The sequence below is a fragment of the Meles meles genome, chromosome 1 (assembly GCF_922984935.1).
Source record: "Meles meles chromosome 1, mMelMel3.1 paternal haplotype, whole genome shotgun sequence".
NCBI classification, from domain to species: domain Eukaryota; kingdom Metazoa; phylum Chordata; class Mammalia; order Carnivora; family Mustelidae; genus Meles; species Meles meles.
The window spans coordinates 49,850,399-49,871,512 of record NC_060066.1 but is presented as its reverse complement, the minus strand read 5'-3'; the positions used below and the strand labels follow the sequence as shown (position 1 = coordinate 49,871,512).

The 21,114-nt window shown below is 39.9% G+C and overlaps 1 protein-coding gene across 1 annotated transcript in view; it reads left to right on the top strand.

The window, feature by feature from the left end:
* The first annotated feature begins 4,933 nt into the window (after window positions 1-4,933).
* The window catches only part of ATP6V0D2 (ATPase H+ transporting V0 subunit d2), a 44,108-nt gene continuing 27,927 nt past the window's right edge, over window positions 4,934-21,114 (top strand). Inside the window, exons 1-2 of the mRNA XM_046018515.1 lie at window positions 4,934-5,131; window positions 16,530-16,701. Coding sequence (XP_045874471.1) covers window positions 5,002-5,131; window positions 16,530-16,701 — 302 coding nt within the window. The 5' untranslated portion in view covers window positions 4,934-5,001. The remainder of the gene's footprint in view (window positions 5,132-16,529; window positions 16,702-21,114) is intronic.

The following is a 21,114-nucleotide window of genomic DNA, read 5'->3' as shown; positions in this document are numbered from 1 at the left end:
TATTTGTTGTCTTGCCCTATGCAGAAAAAGCTTCTGATACCTGGTATAGCGAAATCAAAATGGGCTATGAGTGGATTATTAGCACAGCTCGGTGATGCTTATATGGCGATTAGAGACTGTATTATGGAACATGTAATGTTTTAAAATCTAAACCAACCAACCAGTACATATAGCTTTAGGAAAAGGCTTTGACTAGGCCCTTGACTTTATCATTGAGGATGGCATCCTTGTTCCACCCTAGTGGATCCTAACCAACACTCAAGACACTCCCAGAGACTGTTCAAATGTGGTGTGTCTGTTCACCTTGAGAACTACCTCAGAGCTTAGCAAGACCTTGGCCTGCCTTGGTCTGCCACATCAGAATGTCCAGTGACGCCTGGGTGGCTCAGTCGGTTAAGCATCTGCCTTCGGCTCAGGTCATGATCTCAGGGTCCTGAGATAGAGCCCCACATCAGGCTCCTTGCTCAGCGGAGAGCCTGCTTCTCCTTCTTCCATTCCCCCTGCTTGTGTTCCCTCTCTCGCTATGTCTCTCTCTGTCAAATAAATAAATACAATCTTTAAAAACAAAACAAAAGAGAAACAAAAACATCCAGAAGATTTCATAGGAAGCAGCTTGGATCGTCTTTGCTTACTCGCTGTCCTTTGAAGAGCCTACTGTTTCTAGAAAGAAACCCTTTGTTTTCAGGATAACAGACACTGTACCTCTCCAAGGAGTATCTCTATTTCTTGGAAAAATAAGTTGATCCTCTCATGCTGTGAAGCTAATGACACGAAAGTTGTCAAAATTGAAACAGAGTCATGATAAATCCTATATATCTCATAGATAAGCATACACACACACGTATATCATGCTGCGAAAACCCCAAATAACCTCATTTCTCAAATACATTGACCAAAAATGGGGTTTCCTAGAGAAACGCATGGCTAATGACTGTAAAAGCAAGTTAGGTCATTTTAGAAGTCCAGTTCTGGTTCCTCCAGCAAACAGGTCCTCTCAAGATGTGCTACTGAGCAGCTGAGAGCCAGAAAGATGAGTGAAACACTGTTCCTGGCCTGAAGGGTCTGGTGTTAAAGGATTAGGATTGCAGCAGCTGGTAGAAATGGGAGGAAGAGGAGAAGCCATCACAGTAGTTTCTCTTATGACATAATTAGTACACACGCCTACATGTGTTAAACATTCTAAGGATTTTATCTCACTTCATCTTTATAATCAACTGTGAGGTAAGTATTATTGTCCTCATTTTACACATGGAAACACTAGTGCTTAGAGAGGAAGTGACTTACACCCATGCTCTGCCATAGTCCAAGCTGCTCTCCTAAACTCTGTTGGTCGTTTAAACATCGAAATGAACATTTTTCTTTTGTTTGCACTGTGGGGACGCATTTATAAAGAAGCTCCAGATGCGTGTCCCTGCACTGGGTTTCCCCTCATCTCTCATGAGTTGGATCTCATCTCTGATGAGTAACTTTAACAGGAATGAGACTTTTGTTTAAAGATTAATTGAGTATTTATTTGTTTATTTATTTGACAGAGAGAGACATAGCGAGAGAGGGAACACAAGCAGGGGCAGGGGGAGAGGGAGAAGCAGGCTCTCCGCTGAGCAGGGAGCCCGATGTGGGGCTCATTTCCAGGACCCTGGGATCATGACCTGAGCTGAAAGCAGAGGCTCTATGACGGAGCCACCCAGGCACCACAGGAATGAGACATTTCTGTTTGTGCAAAGTTTGAAGGATTATGTGAAGAGAAGAAATTGACCTGCCTCATTCATGAATTTTGTAATCACTGGGGAAGTTGGTGTCTATCATTGTTTCTTTATTCTGTAGTCTTTTAAGTAACCTCTACACCCAACGTGGGCCTGAAATTCGTGACCCTGAGATCAAGATCACATGCTCTGTGGACTGAGCCGGCAAGGAGTCCCTGTATCTACCATTTTAAAGAAACACGGGAAGTTGGCTCTGCATATAAATGTAAAAGATGGCAAATTAAAAAGTCTTTTGGGGGACACCTGGGTGGCTTGGTCGGTTGGCTCAGGTCATGATTCCAGGGTCCTGGGATCAAGTCCCGCATCGGGCTCCTTGCTCAGTGGGGAGCCTGCTTCTCTCTCTGCCTCTGCCAGCTGCTTGTGCCCTCGCTCTCTCTCTCCCCGCCGCAACAAATAAATAAATAAATAAATAAAATCTTTAAAAAGTCTTTTTGCATACACACATACACAAAATTCTCTTTTTTTAAAACAGTTTTGTTTTTTTGTGTGTGTTTTTTTCCTCTCTTTTTTTTAATTTATTTATTTTTTCAGCATAACAGTATTCATTGTTTTTGCACAACACCCAGTGCTCCATGCAAAACGTGCCCTCCCTATTACCCACCGCCTGTTCTCCCAACCTCCCACCCCTGACCCTTCAAAACCCTCAGGTTGTTTTTCAGAGTCCATAGTCTCTTATGATTCGCCTCCCCTTCCAATTTTTTTTTTTATAAACATATAATGTATTTTTATCCCCAGGTGTACAGGTCTGTGAATCGCCAGGTTTACACACTTCACAGCACTCACGATAGCACATACCCTCCCCAATGTCCATAACCCCCTCCTTTTGTGTGTGTTTTTTTAAAGATTTTACTTACTTATTTGACAGACAAGTAGGCAGAGAGGCAGGCAGAGACAGAGGAGGAAGCAGGCTCCCCACTGTGCAGAGACCCCCCCCATGCGGGGCTCGAACTCAGGACCCTGGGATCATGACCTGAGCTGAAGGCAGAGGCTTTAACCCACTGAGCCACCCAGGCGCCCCACAAAATTCTCTTTTGAGCATGTTGACAAGCAAGGCTATCTCTGGGCAAAACTATGAGGGTTGCATGTTGTACCATAAGTGTTTAACAACTGGCTCTCCTCCCAAAATATGTGTCTATATGTTTATGATAATTTTTACTATTATAAAGAATGTGTGCCACCCAATTTACAAATAACTATAAAATAATACTCTGTATTGTAAATTCCATATAGTCGATCAATTTTCACAGAATGCTTTCATTGATCTTTGTTCAACTCCAGTATCCGTAGTCAAACTTCCGTTTCAACCAACAGATAAATTCAGTTGATGTGTTTGTGAATGATGGTTGATGTGTTTGTTTATACTGAAGAGTAGAATGAAAGTGAAACAATAAAGACATATACCAGGACTTCACTTAGTCCTTATTACGGGAATCCTATCTTTGCTAAATCAGATAATGGGTTTTGAATACTGAAAGACTATTTCCCCAAAATTTGTGATTCACAGTGTAATGGCTAGAGAGATTGTACATACTTTTGAGTTTAATTTGCATTGTTAACATTTTCTCAAGTCTAGACAAACAGCCAGCAATAAATCAAGCCCTGATTTATATACCATTTGGCTATTTCCCTGTTCCAAACACTCCCACCATGGTCAACTTCAAACTATAATAATGATATCATTAAACCTTTACTTGAAAAAAAATGCATGGTAACAAGCCATTACACAGAAATCCATCATATATCTACAACAGACATAACCTCAAGTGCATAAATTTTAGTAATACGCTGAAATGATTAGGGAATGATGAATTTGTTTTGTAATTTATTTAATTGTAAGTTTGTATTAAGTCAAACTATATAAAATTGCTGATAGGCAACCATTTTTTGATCTACAAAGGTTAAGTTCATACAATTCAACCTAAAACATACTCAGGGAGTTTGGAGATGGTGGAATTATTGGAGGGAGGGTTGGATAATGATGATGGTAATCAAAAGAACCTTTACTGTTTATTAAATTAAGTTTTCAAAGTGCTGGACACTGTGCTAAACCAAGTCTGGCTATCTGTGATTTTTCAAAAACTACAGCAGAATTTCTTGTGATTCGATCTTATCTAGCTTCTCCCAGTTGGAAAATACTGAGACAGAGACTGGAGAATTTCTAACGCTTTTAATTCAGTTAAGAATTTGACACAATATATATGAAAGTGAAACACTATATATGTAAAATAGCATTCAGGATATTTGACACAATTTTTGAGCTAAGTATAGGAGAGAACAAGCACTCTTTTTGGAGCATGAAACTCAGTAATTGTCCTGGCTTAATTAAGTACATACTGTATTACCACCTGTGCATTTTGAGCTGTCTCACAGATTCTAAGATCTGGTTTCTTATCTGTGATTCGGGTAATAATATTATCTGCCCAGATACATGTTCCAGTGATTGTGAGATTTAAATGGGAAAAGAAAATAAAGAGTGCCTTATGAACGGTCCAATTTTGTAAAGGTAGAGTCTTATAGAATCACAGCTCTGTGTTTGCCTCCAGGATAGCTTTCTGGGCTCTGCTCCCAGACTTGGGGCTGGGGGCAGGGGATAGGGAGCCGGGCGGGGGCTGGGGGAGTGGGGCGGTGGGGGATGAGGGGGTTAAGAGCTATCAACTTTAGCAGTGTTAAGACATTACTAAACATTTGTTTTATAAACAACTGCATTGCTGAATTAGCTTCTCAGGATTCTTTGAACTGCCTGTTCCCAACTGATCTATTTACAAAACATAATTTTTAAAAAGAGAAAAAAGCCTTCCCTTTGTCCTCAAGAAATTCAGGACAAATGCAATTCACAATGGAAAGCTCCAAAGCTCAGATGGAAGGAGGAATGTTCACAGAAGCTTCAGGTGTTTCAGGACTTGCAATGGCAAAGCTGGGAGGGGACCAGCTCCCCTGTGAGGGAAAGAGCCCAGACCTGACCCTCCCTCTCTCCTACTCCACTTCTCCCTGTGGCAGTTTGCTTCTGGGTTTATGGGGCTTATCTCGCTGATTCATTGTTGCTGTGAAAACAGGGATGAGCATGCTGTTGAAAGTGGCAGAAACCAGAGGAAACTAGTCACGAAAACCCTGACTCTCAGCTGATAGATTTCTTCCTGATAACTGCTACTACTACTTTTTTCCAGACTAGAGGAGATCTTCAGGAGCACACCGGCAGCCAGAGCTGCTTCAGCCCAAATTGACTGTGATCTCTTTCCCCATGCTTGAGGGCGCCGAGTTCTACTTTAACGCGGACCATGGCTACCTGGAAGGCCTGGTGCGAGGGTGCAAAGCCGGCCTCCTGACCCAGCAGGACTACATCAACCTGGTCCAGTGTGAGACCCTGGAAGGTACGTGCTGCTCTTCTCCCCATTTAAAAAGGGGAAAAAGGAAATGTTGCTGCTCATTGGAAGCATGGAAAAGGTACTGTGTTCCCATGGCCTGAGAGTCCAGACCAGGTTCTTATTCCCTGGGTCCAGACTTCAGGCGTCCATGAACTTAGATGGGGAAAAAAAATTATATCTTGCTTTTCAGTTTTCTCTAAGTAAAATTTCAGCATTTCTTTTTGTTATGAATGGAGGCAACAAATCACAGTACTTTGTCAACAAGCAGTAAAAATTCAATATTTTCATATCTCTGTACAATTCTTGCAGATATTTTGAAATATTTATAATTTCATGGTTTCACAATTATACTAGGTATTGCACTTATTCTTTTTTTTTTTTTTTTTTAATTAGAGAGAGAGATCACAAGTAGGCAGAGAGGCAGGCAGAAAGAGAGGGAAACAGGCTTTCTGCCGAGCAGAGAGTCGGATGCAGGGCTCCATCTGAGAACCCCGAGATCATGACCTGAGCCGAAGGCAAAGGCCTAACCCACTGAGCCACCCAGGCACCCCAGTATTGCACTTATTCTTTAATCTTGGTATTTAATCTCTTAAGAAAGAAATACAGTGTCATACTTAATTTTTTTTTTTTTTTTTTTTTTTTTTTGAGAGAGAGCACAGGTGCGAGAGAAGGGGGAGATGTAGAGGGAAAGGGAGAGAATCTTAAGCAGACTCTGGGCGGGGCTCGATTTCACCCTGAGATCGCGACCAGAGCCAAAATTGAGAGCAGGACGCTCAAACCACACATCTTAAAACATCTTGATAACCTAGTTTAACATATTGTGTTTACTTTGTAATTGTATGTATTTTCATTTTACATATTTATAAATAATATTTGCAGAAGGACTTAGTCAAAGTACCCAGGGGCGAATGCCCCCCCACCAAATGCTAAGAAACTTGGGCTAGAAAATTTTATTCTATACCCAGTTTCTCAGTATATATTGATAGGAGATTTATTTGAGGTTTTCTTTAACTGAAGCTTAAGGATAAGCCAAGAGGTGGGTGGGTGGTGAGGCCAGCCCTGTATTCAAAAGTACTGACTTTGACCTCTGCGCTATCTAGGTAGGGTGGCCTAAAGCTCCTGGCCTCTGAGGCTGAGTCCTCACTTGTAAAATGCAATGGTAATGTCTGCTTTGCCTGCTTTGCTTGGAGAAATAAATGAAGTTAATACCTGAAAGATACATTGGAAACCATGAAGCACTATGTAAATATACTTTTTTAAAGCACTTTACTGAGGTATGATTGACAGACATAAAACTGTATATATTCAATGTATGCAACCTGATGAGATTAGAGGTAAGTATACCTCCATGAAACCATCAGCATCATCGGTGACATAAATCTATCCATTACCTCCAAAAGTTTCTTCCTGCCCTCTGTTATTGTGTGTGTGTGTGTGTGTGTGTGTGTATTAACTACTTTCTGTATGCTGTATAGTAGATCTCTGGGACTTAACCTTGTGTTTCTGAAACCTCGTACCTGTTGACTTATACCTCCCCCTTTCTCCCTTTATTCTGGAAATCATCTTTAAGCTACAATATTTTCAAAACTTAACCAAAGATTTCACATCTGTAATACAGTATTTTTATTATAAAAACAGCTACACTAGTTCATTTTGAAATGTACTTATAAAATCAACATATGTCAATAATGAGGTGCTTTAAGACCACAAGATTATTCTAGAAAAAACAGGGAAGCAATATGGATCAAAACTGCTAGGAAAGGTGTTAAAAGCAAAAACAAAAAAAACAAACCTACCTGAAGGTGACTTGGCAAGGCTGGGGATCCTGGGTCACTTGTTTGTGGTTCTGAGCAGTTAGAGCCAGAGTTAAGGCAGAACTGGTCAGTCTGAAGTAGATGCTCTCCTTTCCCTAGCAGTGGAGACAGCTAGAAAAATCTTTCAGATGATAAATAATTCTGTTAGCTGCAAATAATCACAATATAATTCCAACCCCTAAATAACATATTCAGCATATTAAATGAGGAGTTTGGTGACTGGAGAATGTGAATCGTGTACAGAAAATCTGGGCAAGTATGGTGGTAACTTCATAGTGTGATAGATAGTAACTACACTTACTGTGGTGAACATTTCATAAGGGTGTATACTTGTGGAATCACTGTGTCGTAAACCTGAAACTAATATAATGCATGTCAGCTATACTTGAATAAAAAGGGAAAATGTACTTAAACTGAAGTACAAAAAGTGAATGAATGCAGGGAAGAATGAGTGTTTCTAACAGAAGCCACTTGAATGAATTGTACTTAGTTTTCAGTCAAGCTTTTACTTTCTTAATTTTTTGAAGTTTATTTATTTAAGTCATCTCTACACCCAGCGTGGGGCTTGAACTCATAACCCCAAGGTCAAGAGTCTGAGCTCCTCCAACTGAGCCAGCCAGGCACCTCCAGCCAAGCTTTTTAAATGAGCTAAGGAATGTAAATTTTAACACAAACAATACATAAAATACCTAAAATGTGATACGAAATCACGTTTAGCCAACTCACTAAAGAACCCTCAACTTCAATTTGGGAGAGAAAAAAGGGTTTCAGACCCTTTTGAAGACCTGAAGAAAGAATCTTCTTAGAGAATACACAGGTGCATGCATACAGAATTTTCCATGTACTATCAGGGGTCATGGACCACCCAGAGCCGTCCCTGTACCCTCTTAAGAAACCCTGGCACCTACACCATTGCTTTATTGTCCCTGTGCCTCAACTTTTATCTTACGTCCCTCCTAATGATACATTTTTTTCAACCATTCATTTCACAACTATGTTTGAATCTGTGTGCCAGTCTGTTTGGAGATTCCCAGGAATATCATGTGTGTGAGTCATTAACCGCAGGTTCTAATGGCTGCTGAGAAAAGAAATCTAAATAAGGATTTCACGTTTGCAGGTGACAGTTGAGCACACCGATGCTTAAAATGTTCGCGGCTGGTCTGACGCTCTAGTCAAGGAGTGCAGGCATATCCGCATCTCTTTTTCCACTAAAATCTCCATGTCTCCTGAGCATGAACTGAACATAAATGATTATTGTCTATGTTGATACCATTTTTTTTTTTTTTTTTAAGATTCTATTTATTTGTTTGACAGACAGAGGGAGAGCGTAGGAAGAGAGAGTGGCAGGCAGAGGCAGAGGGAGAGGGAGAGGGAGAAGCGGACTCCCTGCCAAGCAGAGAGCCCTGTGCTGGGCTCAATCCCAGGACCCTGGGATCATGATTTGAGCCTAAGACAGACACGTAACCAGCCGAGCCACAAGGCACCCCAGCTCCATCTTGATAAAGAGAAAATAAGGTCTGCTCTACTGATTATTCCATAGGATGTTGGGAAATAACTTGTGAAAAGCAATGCAACTGTTGCACCTGCAAATGTGCTGAGAGAAACCCAACGGTCTCCTGAGCTGGATTTCTTGAGAACTGAGAAGAGGGGCAGCAGGCTGGCTAAATCAGTAAAACATATGACTCTTGATCCTGGGCTTCTAAGTTCACGCCCCATGTTGGATGTAGAGATCACTTAAAAATAAAATACTTTTTAAAAGAGAGTTGGAGGGGCGCCTGGGTGGCTCAGTGGGTTAGGCCTCTGCCTTCGGCTCAGGACGTGATCTCAGGGTCCTGCAATCGAGCCCCGCATCTGGCTCCCTGTTTGGCAGGGAGTCTGCTCTCTTCCCCGCCCCCCGCCCCTCCCCCCCCCCCCGCCTCCCCCCCCCACCCCCGCTGCTCTGCCTACTTGTGATCTCTCTCTCTCTCTCTCTGTCAAATAAATCTTTTTTTAAAAAAAGGAGAGAGAGACTTGGAGAGACGAAATCAAGGTCATTTATTGGAACAGATGTTAAGGACTTTGGGATTTCTATTTACGTTTGCACAAAATATGCCTTGTGCCAGTAATGGATGAAGAAGAGTAGGTAAGACTGTCGCTGTGGCACCCTGTGTTGACACAGACACTTTCTGCAAAAGAAAAGCTAACTTAGCAAAGATTAAACTTGCTGTTAATCTTTTCAAGTTCTCTAGACTTCAGAAGTGTTCTGATACTGACAAATTATTTTAGAATTACTTTGAAAGAATACATATGATTTCAGGAAAATTTAGAAGAGAAAATGAAGACTGTCTAGCAAAGCTTTGAAACGTCCTAGAATTCATTCTTGTGCTTAACTGCATATATAATTGTGCCAGTGTGATCAGAAATACTCATCTGTTCCAAGGTCTGCCCCTGACTCTCAGTGACCTGAATCAGTTGCTAGGACATTCGGTGACTCAGTCCTTCCCAGAGACAAAAGAGCAAGGCTAGTGCACATGGCGCGTCCCACTGGGAGTGCTGGAACTCTGTACCACATGGAAACTTGAAAAACTTTAAAAGTGACTTTGCAGCGAAATAATAATGCTAAAGGGACATGAAATATTCTTTTAGAGAATTAACCCTGTTTTTTAAGAATTAAGACTTTGTTTTTCTAGAGCAGCTTTTAAGCTAACAGCAAAATTGACGAGAAAGTACGGAGATTTCCTGTACACCCCCTGCCCCTACACCCGCACAGCCTCACCATTGTCGGCTTCCCCACCACAGCCTAGGGCGCATTTGTTAGAATCAATGAGCCTGCACTGATGCATCATAATACATAGAGTCCATAGTTTACCTTGTGGTTCACTCTTGGTGTTACACACTGCGGGTTTGGACAAATATATAATGACATGTATCCGTCATTATGGTATCATACAAAGTACTTTCACTGCCTAAAAGTACTCTGTTGCACCTGTTCATTCCGCTCTCCCAACCCCACTTCTGGCAATCACCAGTCTTTTTACGGTCTCATAGTTTTGCCTATTCCAGAACGTGGTATAGTTAGAATTATACAGCATGCAGCCTTTTCAGATTGGCTTCTCTCACTTAATAACATGCATTTTTTCCCATTTCTTTTGATGGCAATATGGCTATTTTCATTAGAATTTTTTAAAAGATTTTATTTATTTATTTGACAGAGATCACAAGTAGGCAGAGAGGCAGGCAGAGAGAGAGGAAGAAGCAGGCTTGCCATGGAGCAGAGCCCGATGCAGGGCTCCATCCCAGGACCCTGAGATCATGACCTGAGCTGAAGGCAGAGGTTTTAACCCACTGAGCCACCCAGGCGCCCCCATTAGAAATTTTTTAATGATAAATAAGACTTAAATATTCATCCCTGTTCAAAAAAGACAAGATGGTAAAATTAACACTTTAGAGCTCTAGAATTTAGTACTTGATATTTTCTAAAATACATGGTGAGAAGTGTCTGCTGGCTCTGTGGATTGAACCTTTCCTTTGTCCTCTCTGCTGTATTTTTTTAAAGGAGAATGAGGGACTCTGATTCTATCTTACTAACAATTACGTCTCTGTTAGGGGACATGACCTTCCTTTTCCAATAAGAATTAATCTAACAACATGTTAAGCATTTCTAGCTAGAGTTGAGGAAGTAAAACTAAATAAGATATAATCCCTGCCCTAAAAGGGCTCCCACTCTGGGGAATAAAAATATTGAAAAATAAGACTCTTAATGGGGGCAATTGGGCAATACCTGTCAAAATTCCAGAGGCATATACACTTGGCCTAGGATTTCATATAGCATCGTTTAGAATAGCAAAAGATGGAAGCAAATCAAATGTCCATCTGCAGGGAACTGATTAAACAAATTATGTAACATTCACATAACAGAATATTCTGCAGCTATTAAAGGAAAAAAAAAAAGGCATGAGGATACCCCCATAAGAGGACTGATATGGAAAGAGCACCAAGCTCTATTAAGGGAGGAAAGCAACGGGAAGAACTATGCGTGTTATAGTACTCTTTAATAAAAAGGCAGATAAATTTAAAAATACATTTTCTGTATGATGGTCCAGATACTGAAAGGATCCAACAGAAACTAAAAATAGTAATTACCTGCATCTAGGAGTGAGTGGGCGGCGGTGGTTGACAAGTTTAGGCGACCTTTCACTTTTTACCTATATTTATACCTACTATCTATTTTTAAAGGAAAATATATATATATAGGAGGAAGACTTAACTCAAAGAACTTTCTTCATGCTCCCTTAAATACTACTTGTGCCTCTAATTATAGCACTTTTCCACCTTGTATTAAAAGTGCATATCCAATGCCATCGCTTTCCTGTTCAAAAATACTTCAATGGCTTTCATCAGGCAGGATCAACTTCACCCTTGGTTCAGAAGGGTGGAGGAGTCTTGCTGATCTCTACCTTGCAAGCATTTCCTCTTCTATCTTTTGTAAAGTTCTTCCTTCAGTCACAAATTCCATTCTCTATCCTGTTAGCCTGGAGAACACTCATTCCTCTTTCCAGTCTCCACTCAAGTTACTTCCTCTGTAAATCTTTTCCTACTGCAGCCATGTTGGGGTGCAGTTGACAAGCCCTAACTTCATACTCTGTTGTACCTTGTGATGGACCTGATTCTGTGACATTTGCATGATGTGTCAGACTGGGGGTGTACATTTGTCTTGCTTGACTATCTAGCACCCTGAATTAACAGTTAAGGACTTAACTCATAAACTAATAAATGAATCTATCTCCTTCTGTGTTACAAATCTATCTCCTTCTGTGTTACAAACTTCTTTAAGGGCAGAAAGTATCAGTATGTGAGGCCACTGAAGTGTCAGATAGGTGGGGGGGGTACTTTTACATTGTATATGTATATCAGATGTATACTTGAAATACCTTACAGTTTTATTTGTCAGATGCACTTCAATAAAACTGAAATTTTAAAAAGAAATATCCATTTTTTTTAAAAAAGGGGTAGAGACTGTCTACTTTACTGTCCTAGTTCCCCGGCCCTAAGGCTATGTTTTGTACATAGAAAGAATCTGAAAATTCACATTAGAAAAGTGTGCATGTTTGGGTTCAAGTCCTAGCAATTCCACTCTCTGGCTCTAGGATATCAAGCCAGACTGCTTAACTTTTAACATGGTGCTTTCTTATCTGATACTTAGATAATATCTCTCTGGCCTAACTCCCAGTTATCAGGAGCATCAGAAATTTCTGAAAATGTTTTGTAAACTGCTAATCATAAGAATTCCTAGGAAATCATAAGCCCTTCCCTGAACGACTGTGTGTATACAACAAGAACTAGTTTTCCCTCTTTTGCTAGACTTTTGAATTCCTGAAATAATTCTTCCCATTTCATGGTTATGATTAATGGTGTTTCATATATGGTCCTACGTAGCTGATTGTGTTCTTCAGAGAGCACCTGTTTGGTGCATAAGAACAGAATGAGGAGTTTCAATCCTGGTAACACGCATGGAATTATGTAATGAAATGCGATATGGCCCTAGGTGTTGTGTTGTTTTGGGTTTTTTGGGTTTTGTTTGTTTGTTTTGTTTGTGGGGTTTTTTTTAAAAGATTTTATTTATTTATTTGACAGAGAGAAAGAGAGAGATCACAAGCAGGCAGGCAGAGAGAGGGGGAAGCAGGCTCCCTGCTGAGCAGAGAGCCTGATGTGGGGCTCAATCCCAGGACCCTGAGATCATGACCTGAGCCAAAGGCAGAGGCTTAATTAACCCTCTGAGCCACCCAGGTGCCCCTGTTGTTTTGTGTTTGTTTTTTTTTAAGATTTTATTTATTTATTTGAGAGAGAGAGCATGTGAGAGAGAGAGAGAGAGCAAGCAGGGGGAAGTGGCAGAGGGAGCAGGAGAAGCAGACCCCCGATTGAGCAGAGAATCCGATGTGGGACTTGATCATGGGGATCATGACCTGAGCTAAAGGAAGACACTTAACTGACTGAACCACCCAGGAACCCTGAGGTCCTAGGTTTTAATCAGAAATTAAATCTACTAATATTTGAAGCTAATCTATGTTAAAAATTGTATTAGGTGATGTAAAGAATATGATAAACAAAATATTATGCACTGCCTAAACAGCTCTCTAGTTGAGAAGATATCATAAATAAGTAAAAACAATAAAAGTTCTAAAATACAAGAACAGTTTTAACCTATAGATCAAACATATATTCAAAAGCAAAGTAGATCTCCAGGGCTATAAGCTAGGAAAATGCCAATGAGATGCTAGCAAACAGTGTTGAGGTGGCTGGGCGTTCTGGGCCAGGAGGGAAAATTAATGAACTACAGATTCCTGTATTTAAATAGAAGCATATGGGTGAGGAGTAAACCAGTTTGGCTGCAATACTAGAATACCTGAAGATAAGGCCGGAATTTAGGCTGAGAAAAAAAATCTTGAAGTACCTTGGAGTTCTGATTGTGGAGCTTTAGGAAAATGAATGAGGCCAAGAGGCATATCTGAATCTTCTGTCAAGTACTTGCAAGCATAGAAAACATAAACATACTTCTCTGGGCCTCAGTTTCTTCATCTATGAAATGGGAATATTTGTTCAAGTTAAGAGACAATGTCCGTGAGAGCCATTCTGTCAGTAGTAAAACATTACAAATTTAGCAAAGTCCTTTTTAATCTGCCTACAACTGTCAGTGACTCCAAGATTCCAAATAATTCTTAGGAAAGATTGAGTTTGAGGCAGAAGTGCATGAGGAGAAGGGAGCTTGGGAGATTTAATTAAAGAGCTCACGGTAGGGCGCCTGGGTGGCTCAGTGGGTTAAAGCCTCTGCCTTCAGCTCAGGTCATGATCCTGGGGTCCTGGGATTGAGTCCCGCGGCGGGCTCTCTGCCGGGAGACAGAGGGAGCCTGCTTCCCTTCCTCTCTCTCTGCCTACTTGTGATCTCTGTCTGTCAAATAAATAAATAAAATCTTTAAAAAAAAAAAAAAAAAGAGCTCACGGCAGTAATCTTGATGTCAGGTGGCCATTCTAAACCAGGAGGACGTGGAGTGGAAACCAGAGAGGACAATAAAGAACAGTGCAAGGGATTGGGAATAAGAAAGCACCAAAAAGGACTTGAAGTTTTATCACCGTAAGAAAGGCACTAAATTAGCAAAAATGGAGGGAGATGTCCTACTTTTATAGAAATTGGTATATGTATTAAAATCTGAGTAATTATAAGATCTGATGGCTGATGCCAGTGTATTGGCTGAGAATATTCTGACAGTAAGAACCAAAGTCTTTAGCCAACTGAATCAGATTATCGCTGAAGTAGGTGGGTACGAAGGAGAAGAGAAAAGGTAACAGTATGGAGTAGCTCCTCCATACGAATGCTGGCTCTTCAGTTATGTCCTCTTGTTTAATCCCCACATCAACCCGGAAGGATGGATTCTGTACCCATTTGATAGGTGAAGAAACAGAGTTCAGAAAAGCCAGATACCTTCTGACGTTCAGCGCCCGCAGAGTGTAGGGAAAAGGCAGGGGTTGGCTCAAGGAAAACACCCCTTGTGGGTTCCTCTCGAAGGTGCTTACTTGGCATAAAACCTACCTGGCGTGTGAAAGGTCTGGACGTTCAACTTGTAGAGAGAGCCCCAGACTGGAAGCTGCATAGAAAAAAAAAATTACCATTTTTTAAAACTAATCTGACCAGCGAGCTAATAGAAGATAATCATGATGTCCCAGAGCATCAACCTACCTCACGAACCAAGTGATCTCCAAGAATTCACTGACCCTAGTGACGGCAAGCCACAGAGGACACATTTTTACGCTGCCCCATAGACACACGTGCACACGTGTGGGTGCTACACTGTGTGATATGCTCATATTTGTTACAATGGCCTAATCTAATACTTCCATTCTTTGCTGTTTGGGACCTATTAAAGTGATTCAGTTGGTAGTGATCCCAGTTTGGAAAACATCCCATTTCCTCATTTGAATAAAAAAGAAAAAACGTCACTTCTCTGCATAAAAAAGTGGTGTAATTTTCCAAAGTGTGCTCTGTGGTGGCTCCATTGTTTCCTAGTGGCTTGGGAGGTTCTGAACATACTCTTTTCAAAAATCACTCAAAGTAATGTGTTAAAGGCTTTCAGTTCCTACAACTAAGAAGCCCGTTTATTCCAAATTTATTTGACCACAGAGTCCTTTTTATTACATACCTATTTAAATAAGCGCTTGGGGAAATGCAGAGAAAAAATTACGTGAGCCCATTTTAAAAACTATACAACTATAGACGTTGTTGATATTATTAGCAGTCTGTTATCATCTCAGAGCAAACATTTCAGATTTTGAGATTCTCTGAAAATCTCAATGCAAGGATCCTTTGCATTGTTTTGGTGCTGGGGAAAAAAAAGGTTCCTTCTGTTTCATTTGCCTTTCCATTGACTACAGTATTACATGATTGCTATGGGGTCTGAAACACTTGAGACGCTGAATTTCAGGATCTCACTGGCAGCTGAAAGGTTTGGGAGTTATTTTGCTTAAAAGAAACATATGCCGCATGAGCAAAATATCATGGTTTTGAAAGAAATAACATTTGTGTTTCTTCTGTTGGCAAATATTCCTCAGTGCTGAGAAAGCAAACTGTCAAACTGTATAAAAAAAATCTGAGCTGCCAAAAGAAAAGCCAAACAAGACATGGCCCAAAAAAGTATATATTTTTTAAAATTAAATTAATTAAATAGGTACTTGAACAAGTAAATTCTACAGTCAGGTGAAGAATATTTCCAGTGCATAATCTTCTCCAGGTACTAAGGAAGCATGCCTGTCCTCTGAATCTCAGATACTTAATAATCATTTGAGGGCCTAATTGCAAATTCACTGTCTCATCAGCTACCGCAGCAATCAGTTCATAGCCAACAAGGGCTCCCGGTAAGCCTCAGGATAAAAAGGAAGCCAAGCCCAGCCTTCCTGGGGACAACCTCCTGCTTGCTGGTCTAGCTTCATTTCTTACCTCTCCTCTTGTCCCATGTAATGCTTCAGCACTTACCTAGCATTGGAAAACATTGCCATTTACAGGATGCCTGGTGTGGTCTTCTGGAAATGATGTTGGATTTTAAGAGTAAGGAGAGCCATCTCCCAGTTCAAGCCTTATTTCTTAGCCCCCATTGAGACTCAGTTTCTTCATCTATACTAAAAGGATATTATTGATTGCCCATTCCACCTCCCGTACCCGTGGTAAATATTACTAATAAATTTCTTGTTTCCATCAAGCCGAGATGAAGCTTTAGGATTCTTCTCAGCTTTCTGAGCAGCTAGTCCCAAATGACTACAACTGGCTCAGGTAAACTTAGGACTAGGTGGTTGTTAGTGTTCTTTTCAGCTGTATTAAATAGTTCTACATTGTTTTGATAATTGAGTCTGTTGTTGTTGTACTAGAATATCTATACTAACTGAATTTTTTTATTGCTTTAGAGAGTAACACTCAAGGCTAAATCATACATAGGCATACACATCTAATAAGATAATAATAATTTAATATACATTTATCATAAAGTCACAATATTCAATTAATGTTGTAAAAGCTATTTATGCATGTTCAAACTTTAATCTGATTTGAGGTTTCATTTAATTTTCAGATGTGAAAATTCATCTCCAGACCACTGACTATGGCAACTTCTTGGCTAATGAAACAAATCCTCTTACTGTTTCCAAAATCGACACGGAGATGAGGAAAAAGCTATGCAGAGAATTTGAATATTTCCGGAATCATTCCCTGGAACCCCTGAGCACATTTTTTACGTACATGACGTAAGTGGTAGCAGGAAGCCCAATTAATCCCCCGTGTGATTGTGCAAATGACTCCTAACAGTTACAGGTAGGGCATTAGGCTGGCATGAAGCTTAAAACCCTTTTTCTTTTTTGTAAGTTTGAATACATTCAGATTTTAGCAACTAATAAACTCACAGAGCCACATATTCACAGTTGGAAAAGAGATTTCATTCATTTATAAACGTGATTATGTAGGTGATGGCAGCCTCCACATAAAGGCACAGTTTCAGGGCTGTCTGCCTGGCTTGGTCAGTAGACCATGCAACTCTTGGTCTCAGGGTCATGAGTTCAAGCCCCACATTGGGCCTAAAGCTTAGTTTAAAAAAAAAGCGGGGGGGGGGTTCAGTTTTCATTTTAAGAAAAATGGTAAGTGTGCTATTAAAAGGTTCTGCCTGCTGATACTGAAAGTAAATACCATGTGACATTTTGTATCACTTGTCAGGCTAGAGCTGAAACATCAAAGTTGTTGGTAAAGCCACATCTACCCTTTGCAACATTCCCCTTGCAACAGCAGAAATAACTCCCATCATAGTTCTATATGTTTTATTTTTTTTTGCTTTCCATAACCAATAGTTTCAGTTTCTCACTACAAGGATTTTCATTCTAAAAATGCTTGAATTTCCACACAGTAATGAATTATACTTCTATTAATCCAGTTAATAAATCCTGTCCAGGGCTCAAAACTTTGGGCCTCTCCAGTTGTTCTATTAGATAAGCTGGGAACAAATGTCCACAGTAGATGAGCTGATTATTATGTATATACCATTCCAATGTAATATACACAGATATGTATACTAGACCTGGGCCCTACACTGGATTAGAAAAGTAAAAGTATAAAATAAAAATATTCCTCTATTCCACATGTCCCCTTCTTCTGCACTCGATTCCTTTCCCCAAAAGTAAATGCTTCCATTTCATCTGCATTTTCTAGTAAAATATTTATAGTTGAGTATGTTCACTGATACTCACTCAACCCACCCCACTTCCATACTTCAAATTTATGCAAATGGGGTCATATTCTTTCTACACTTTTTCCCACCTCGTTCTTCTTAGAAATATCCTCGTCAACATCATTCTTTTTACAACTGCCTAGAATTCCATTTTGATGTATATCACGACTCAGTTTGCCAGGAATCTGTTAACAAATAACTCATTTTTTTCCAATGCAAAAAGTTTTGCAACTAGCCTATTACTGTGTAGGTCTTGACTTTATTTCTAAGATAAATTTTTAGCAGTGGAAGTAGTGAATTGAAGGAGTGTTTTTATTTTTGTAAATTTTGCTACGTTGTACTCAACAAAAGTAGCACCAGTTTGTACCCCCAAAACAGTGCATGAGAAAGCCTGTGTCCTTACACCATTACCAACATTGAATATTATCGTTTTAGTTTTTGCCTGTCTAATAGGTTAAAAATTGTATCTTTTGCTTTCATTTATATTTCTTCATTATCAATATTGAATAATTTTGTAGTTACTAATCATGCGTATTTGCTACCTGACCAAACACTTTGTCTTTTTGTTATTGATATATTCAGCAGTTTTTCTTGATATGGAAGAGCTCTTCGTAAATTAAGAGAGTTAGCCCTTCATAATATATGTTGAAAAATTATTTCCTCAGTGTGATATGATTTAATTTTTATACCCTTTTTTTCCTGTAGAAACATTGAATTTTTTCACTAGCTATACCCATCAGTCCTTTCATTTGTTGACTTCTGATTGTTGTGTACTGCTTAGAAAGTCCTTCTCCACTCCCAATTTGTAGGTTAATCTACCTTTTATTTCATTCATTCATTATTGTTGATTTTTTTTCTTTTCTTTCTTTTTTTTTTTTGATGTTTCATTTTTAACATTTAAAACCTTTGTTCATCTAGAATTTATTTTAGTATAGGGAATGAGACCAGGGATTCAGCTCAAAGTGTTTTTCCCCAATAGCTATCCATTTATTCCTATACCATGTCTATAAATAAGTAAGTAGAAGAGATGACCATAGTTTGAGGCAGGAAGTAATCATTGGTATACCTGAGGTATGTGATTAGTGCCTATATACCTTGTTTGTGCAATCAGACCTCCTGTCAGTGCTAGAGGCTAAGTTTTTATTTATTGGCAAGATCCCAAGTGCTGATTTTTTAAAGAATCACAAATACACAGCTAGTTAGAGATGAAAATTAGGTGTGAACTTGGGTCTACTCAGTCTGAAGCCCAGGCACTTTCTTTGGGAAGGATTCTAGGAAGCCTTCCAAAGATCTGACATTGCTTTTGATCCTGGAAATAGGGTGGAATTTGGATATGAGGAAGAAGGCTGAGCATCTGGGGTTGAAGCATGTAGATGGGAAGGACACAGCATGCACGATGAATAACAGGTCAGTTTGGGCAGGAGTGGGCTGCACCAGAAGTGGAGGGGGGCAACAGGGAAAGGAGGTTAGAAAAGTCAGTTCCAGCTAGATAATGCAATTCTTCAATGGCAGACTAAGGAAATTGGGCTTTATCACATTGGAAAGGTGTGTGTGTGTGTGTGTGTGTTGGTATCTGCAAGACCCTTCCTTAAAAATCTGAAGGGGTGCCTGGATGGCACAGTCAGTGGAGATTGTGACTCCTGATCTTGGGTTCATGAGTTCAATCCCCTTGTTAGGTGTGGAGCCTACTTTAAAAATATTTTCATACATACATACATATGTACGTACATACATACATACATACAACTGAAGCAGAAACCCAGAATGTAAAAGAGACAAAGGAAGAGGCCAGGTCTGCTCATAGGACTCTTACCTCCTTGTAATGGTTGGGGTGAAGAACAAAGTGCTTGGGCTTAGACTGAGTCAGCTCTGGGTTCATAGCTAATCTTCTGTGACTGCCTGTGAGACTCTCTGTGAGAGAGGCTTTCTTCCAATTTTAGTATATGTGCTGCCGAAGCGAGCACTGTGAGAGAGGCTTTCTAAGCAGCGATGCCTCCAGCAAAATTGTCTGACAAGGGTAGTTATGGAGGCATCATTATAGATTCTTCAGACAGGCAAGAGGGCTCTATCTGTGTGGAGGTAGAAATGACAATCAAAATACTGGACAATATTTATGGAATATTACTACATACCAACGCTCTGCTAAGTGCTTTGCAAACATTGTCTCCTTTAAAGATGACAAATCAGGGCACCTGGGTAGCTCAGTCGTTAAGTGCTGCCTTCGGCTCAGGTCATGGTCCTAGGGTCCTTGGATTGAGCTGGATCAGTTCAACTGGATTGAAGTGGATCAGGCTCCTTACTCAGTGGGAGGCCTGCTTCTCCTTCTCCCACTCCCCCTGCTTGTGTTCCCTCTCTTTCTCTCTGTCAATAAGTAAATAAAATTTTTTAAAAAATAATAATAAACCTGATAAATCTTAGTTCTTATCCTCACCATTTTGAGGATGAGGAAACTAAAAGTTAATTGCCGCAACTTGCCTGGGTCACGGATCAACAGATTTAAAAAAATATTTTAAAATAAAAATAAACATTGGAAATAGGCTTTGTAAACATCTTTTGCTCAGATTTTAGACGAGTTCAGAAAATCTAACCCATGATAGTGACAGAGGACAGTCCAATTTTAATAGCGTCAGAAAGCTGCCATATTTTGTACTTTTTGCGTTGAGAGACAAGTCTCACATGACAGAAACTTGCTCAAAATGTATTAGGAAGTACTTTAGCTCTAAGAATGACTCTGAGTCACTTGGTTAGTGTTTCCTCTTGTGTGATGACTCCATGATTTAGTGTTTCCTAACTATAGAATCTTAAACCTGGGAGAAGCCTTAGCATTAATTAAGCAAGCTTGCTTATTTCACAGAAAACAACCATGTTGATCTAGTTAAAATGTATTCTGTTTCTAGGGGCACTTGGGTGGCTTAGTCAGTTAAGCATCCAACTCTTGATGTCAGTTCAGGTCTTGATCTCAGGTCGTGAGTTCAAGCCCCATGTTGGACTCCACTTAGAAAAAAATAAATAAATAAAATTTAAAAAAGGAAAATCTACTGTTTCTAAAATAAAGTTACTTGGGGTGCCTGGGTGGCTCAGTTGATTGAGCAACTGCCTTCGGCTCAGGTCATGATTCTGGAGTTCCCGGATCAGGTCCCACATCTGGCTCCCTGCTCAGCAGCGAGTCTGCTTCTCCTGTTGACCTCTCTCCTCATGTTCTCTCTCTCTCATTAATAAATAAACTCTTTAAAAAATAAAATAAAATTACTTAAAATTCCAAATATTAACAGCGTTTAAAAATTACGTATAAGAATACAGGTGGTCACAAAGCCCTGTATAGAATATTAATGCAAAATTGAAAGTGGAAATGTAATTTGGGTGGCGTCAGTATTGTTAGTGGTACTATTAGTAATAGACATGTTTTGACTGACCTACTCTCTCTCTCTCGTCTAGTTCTTTT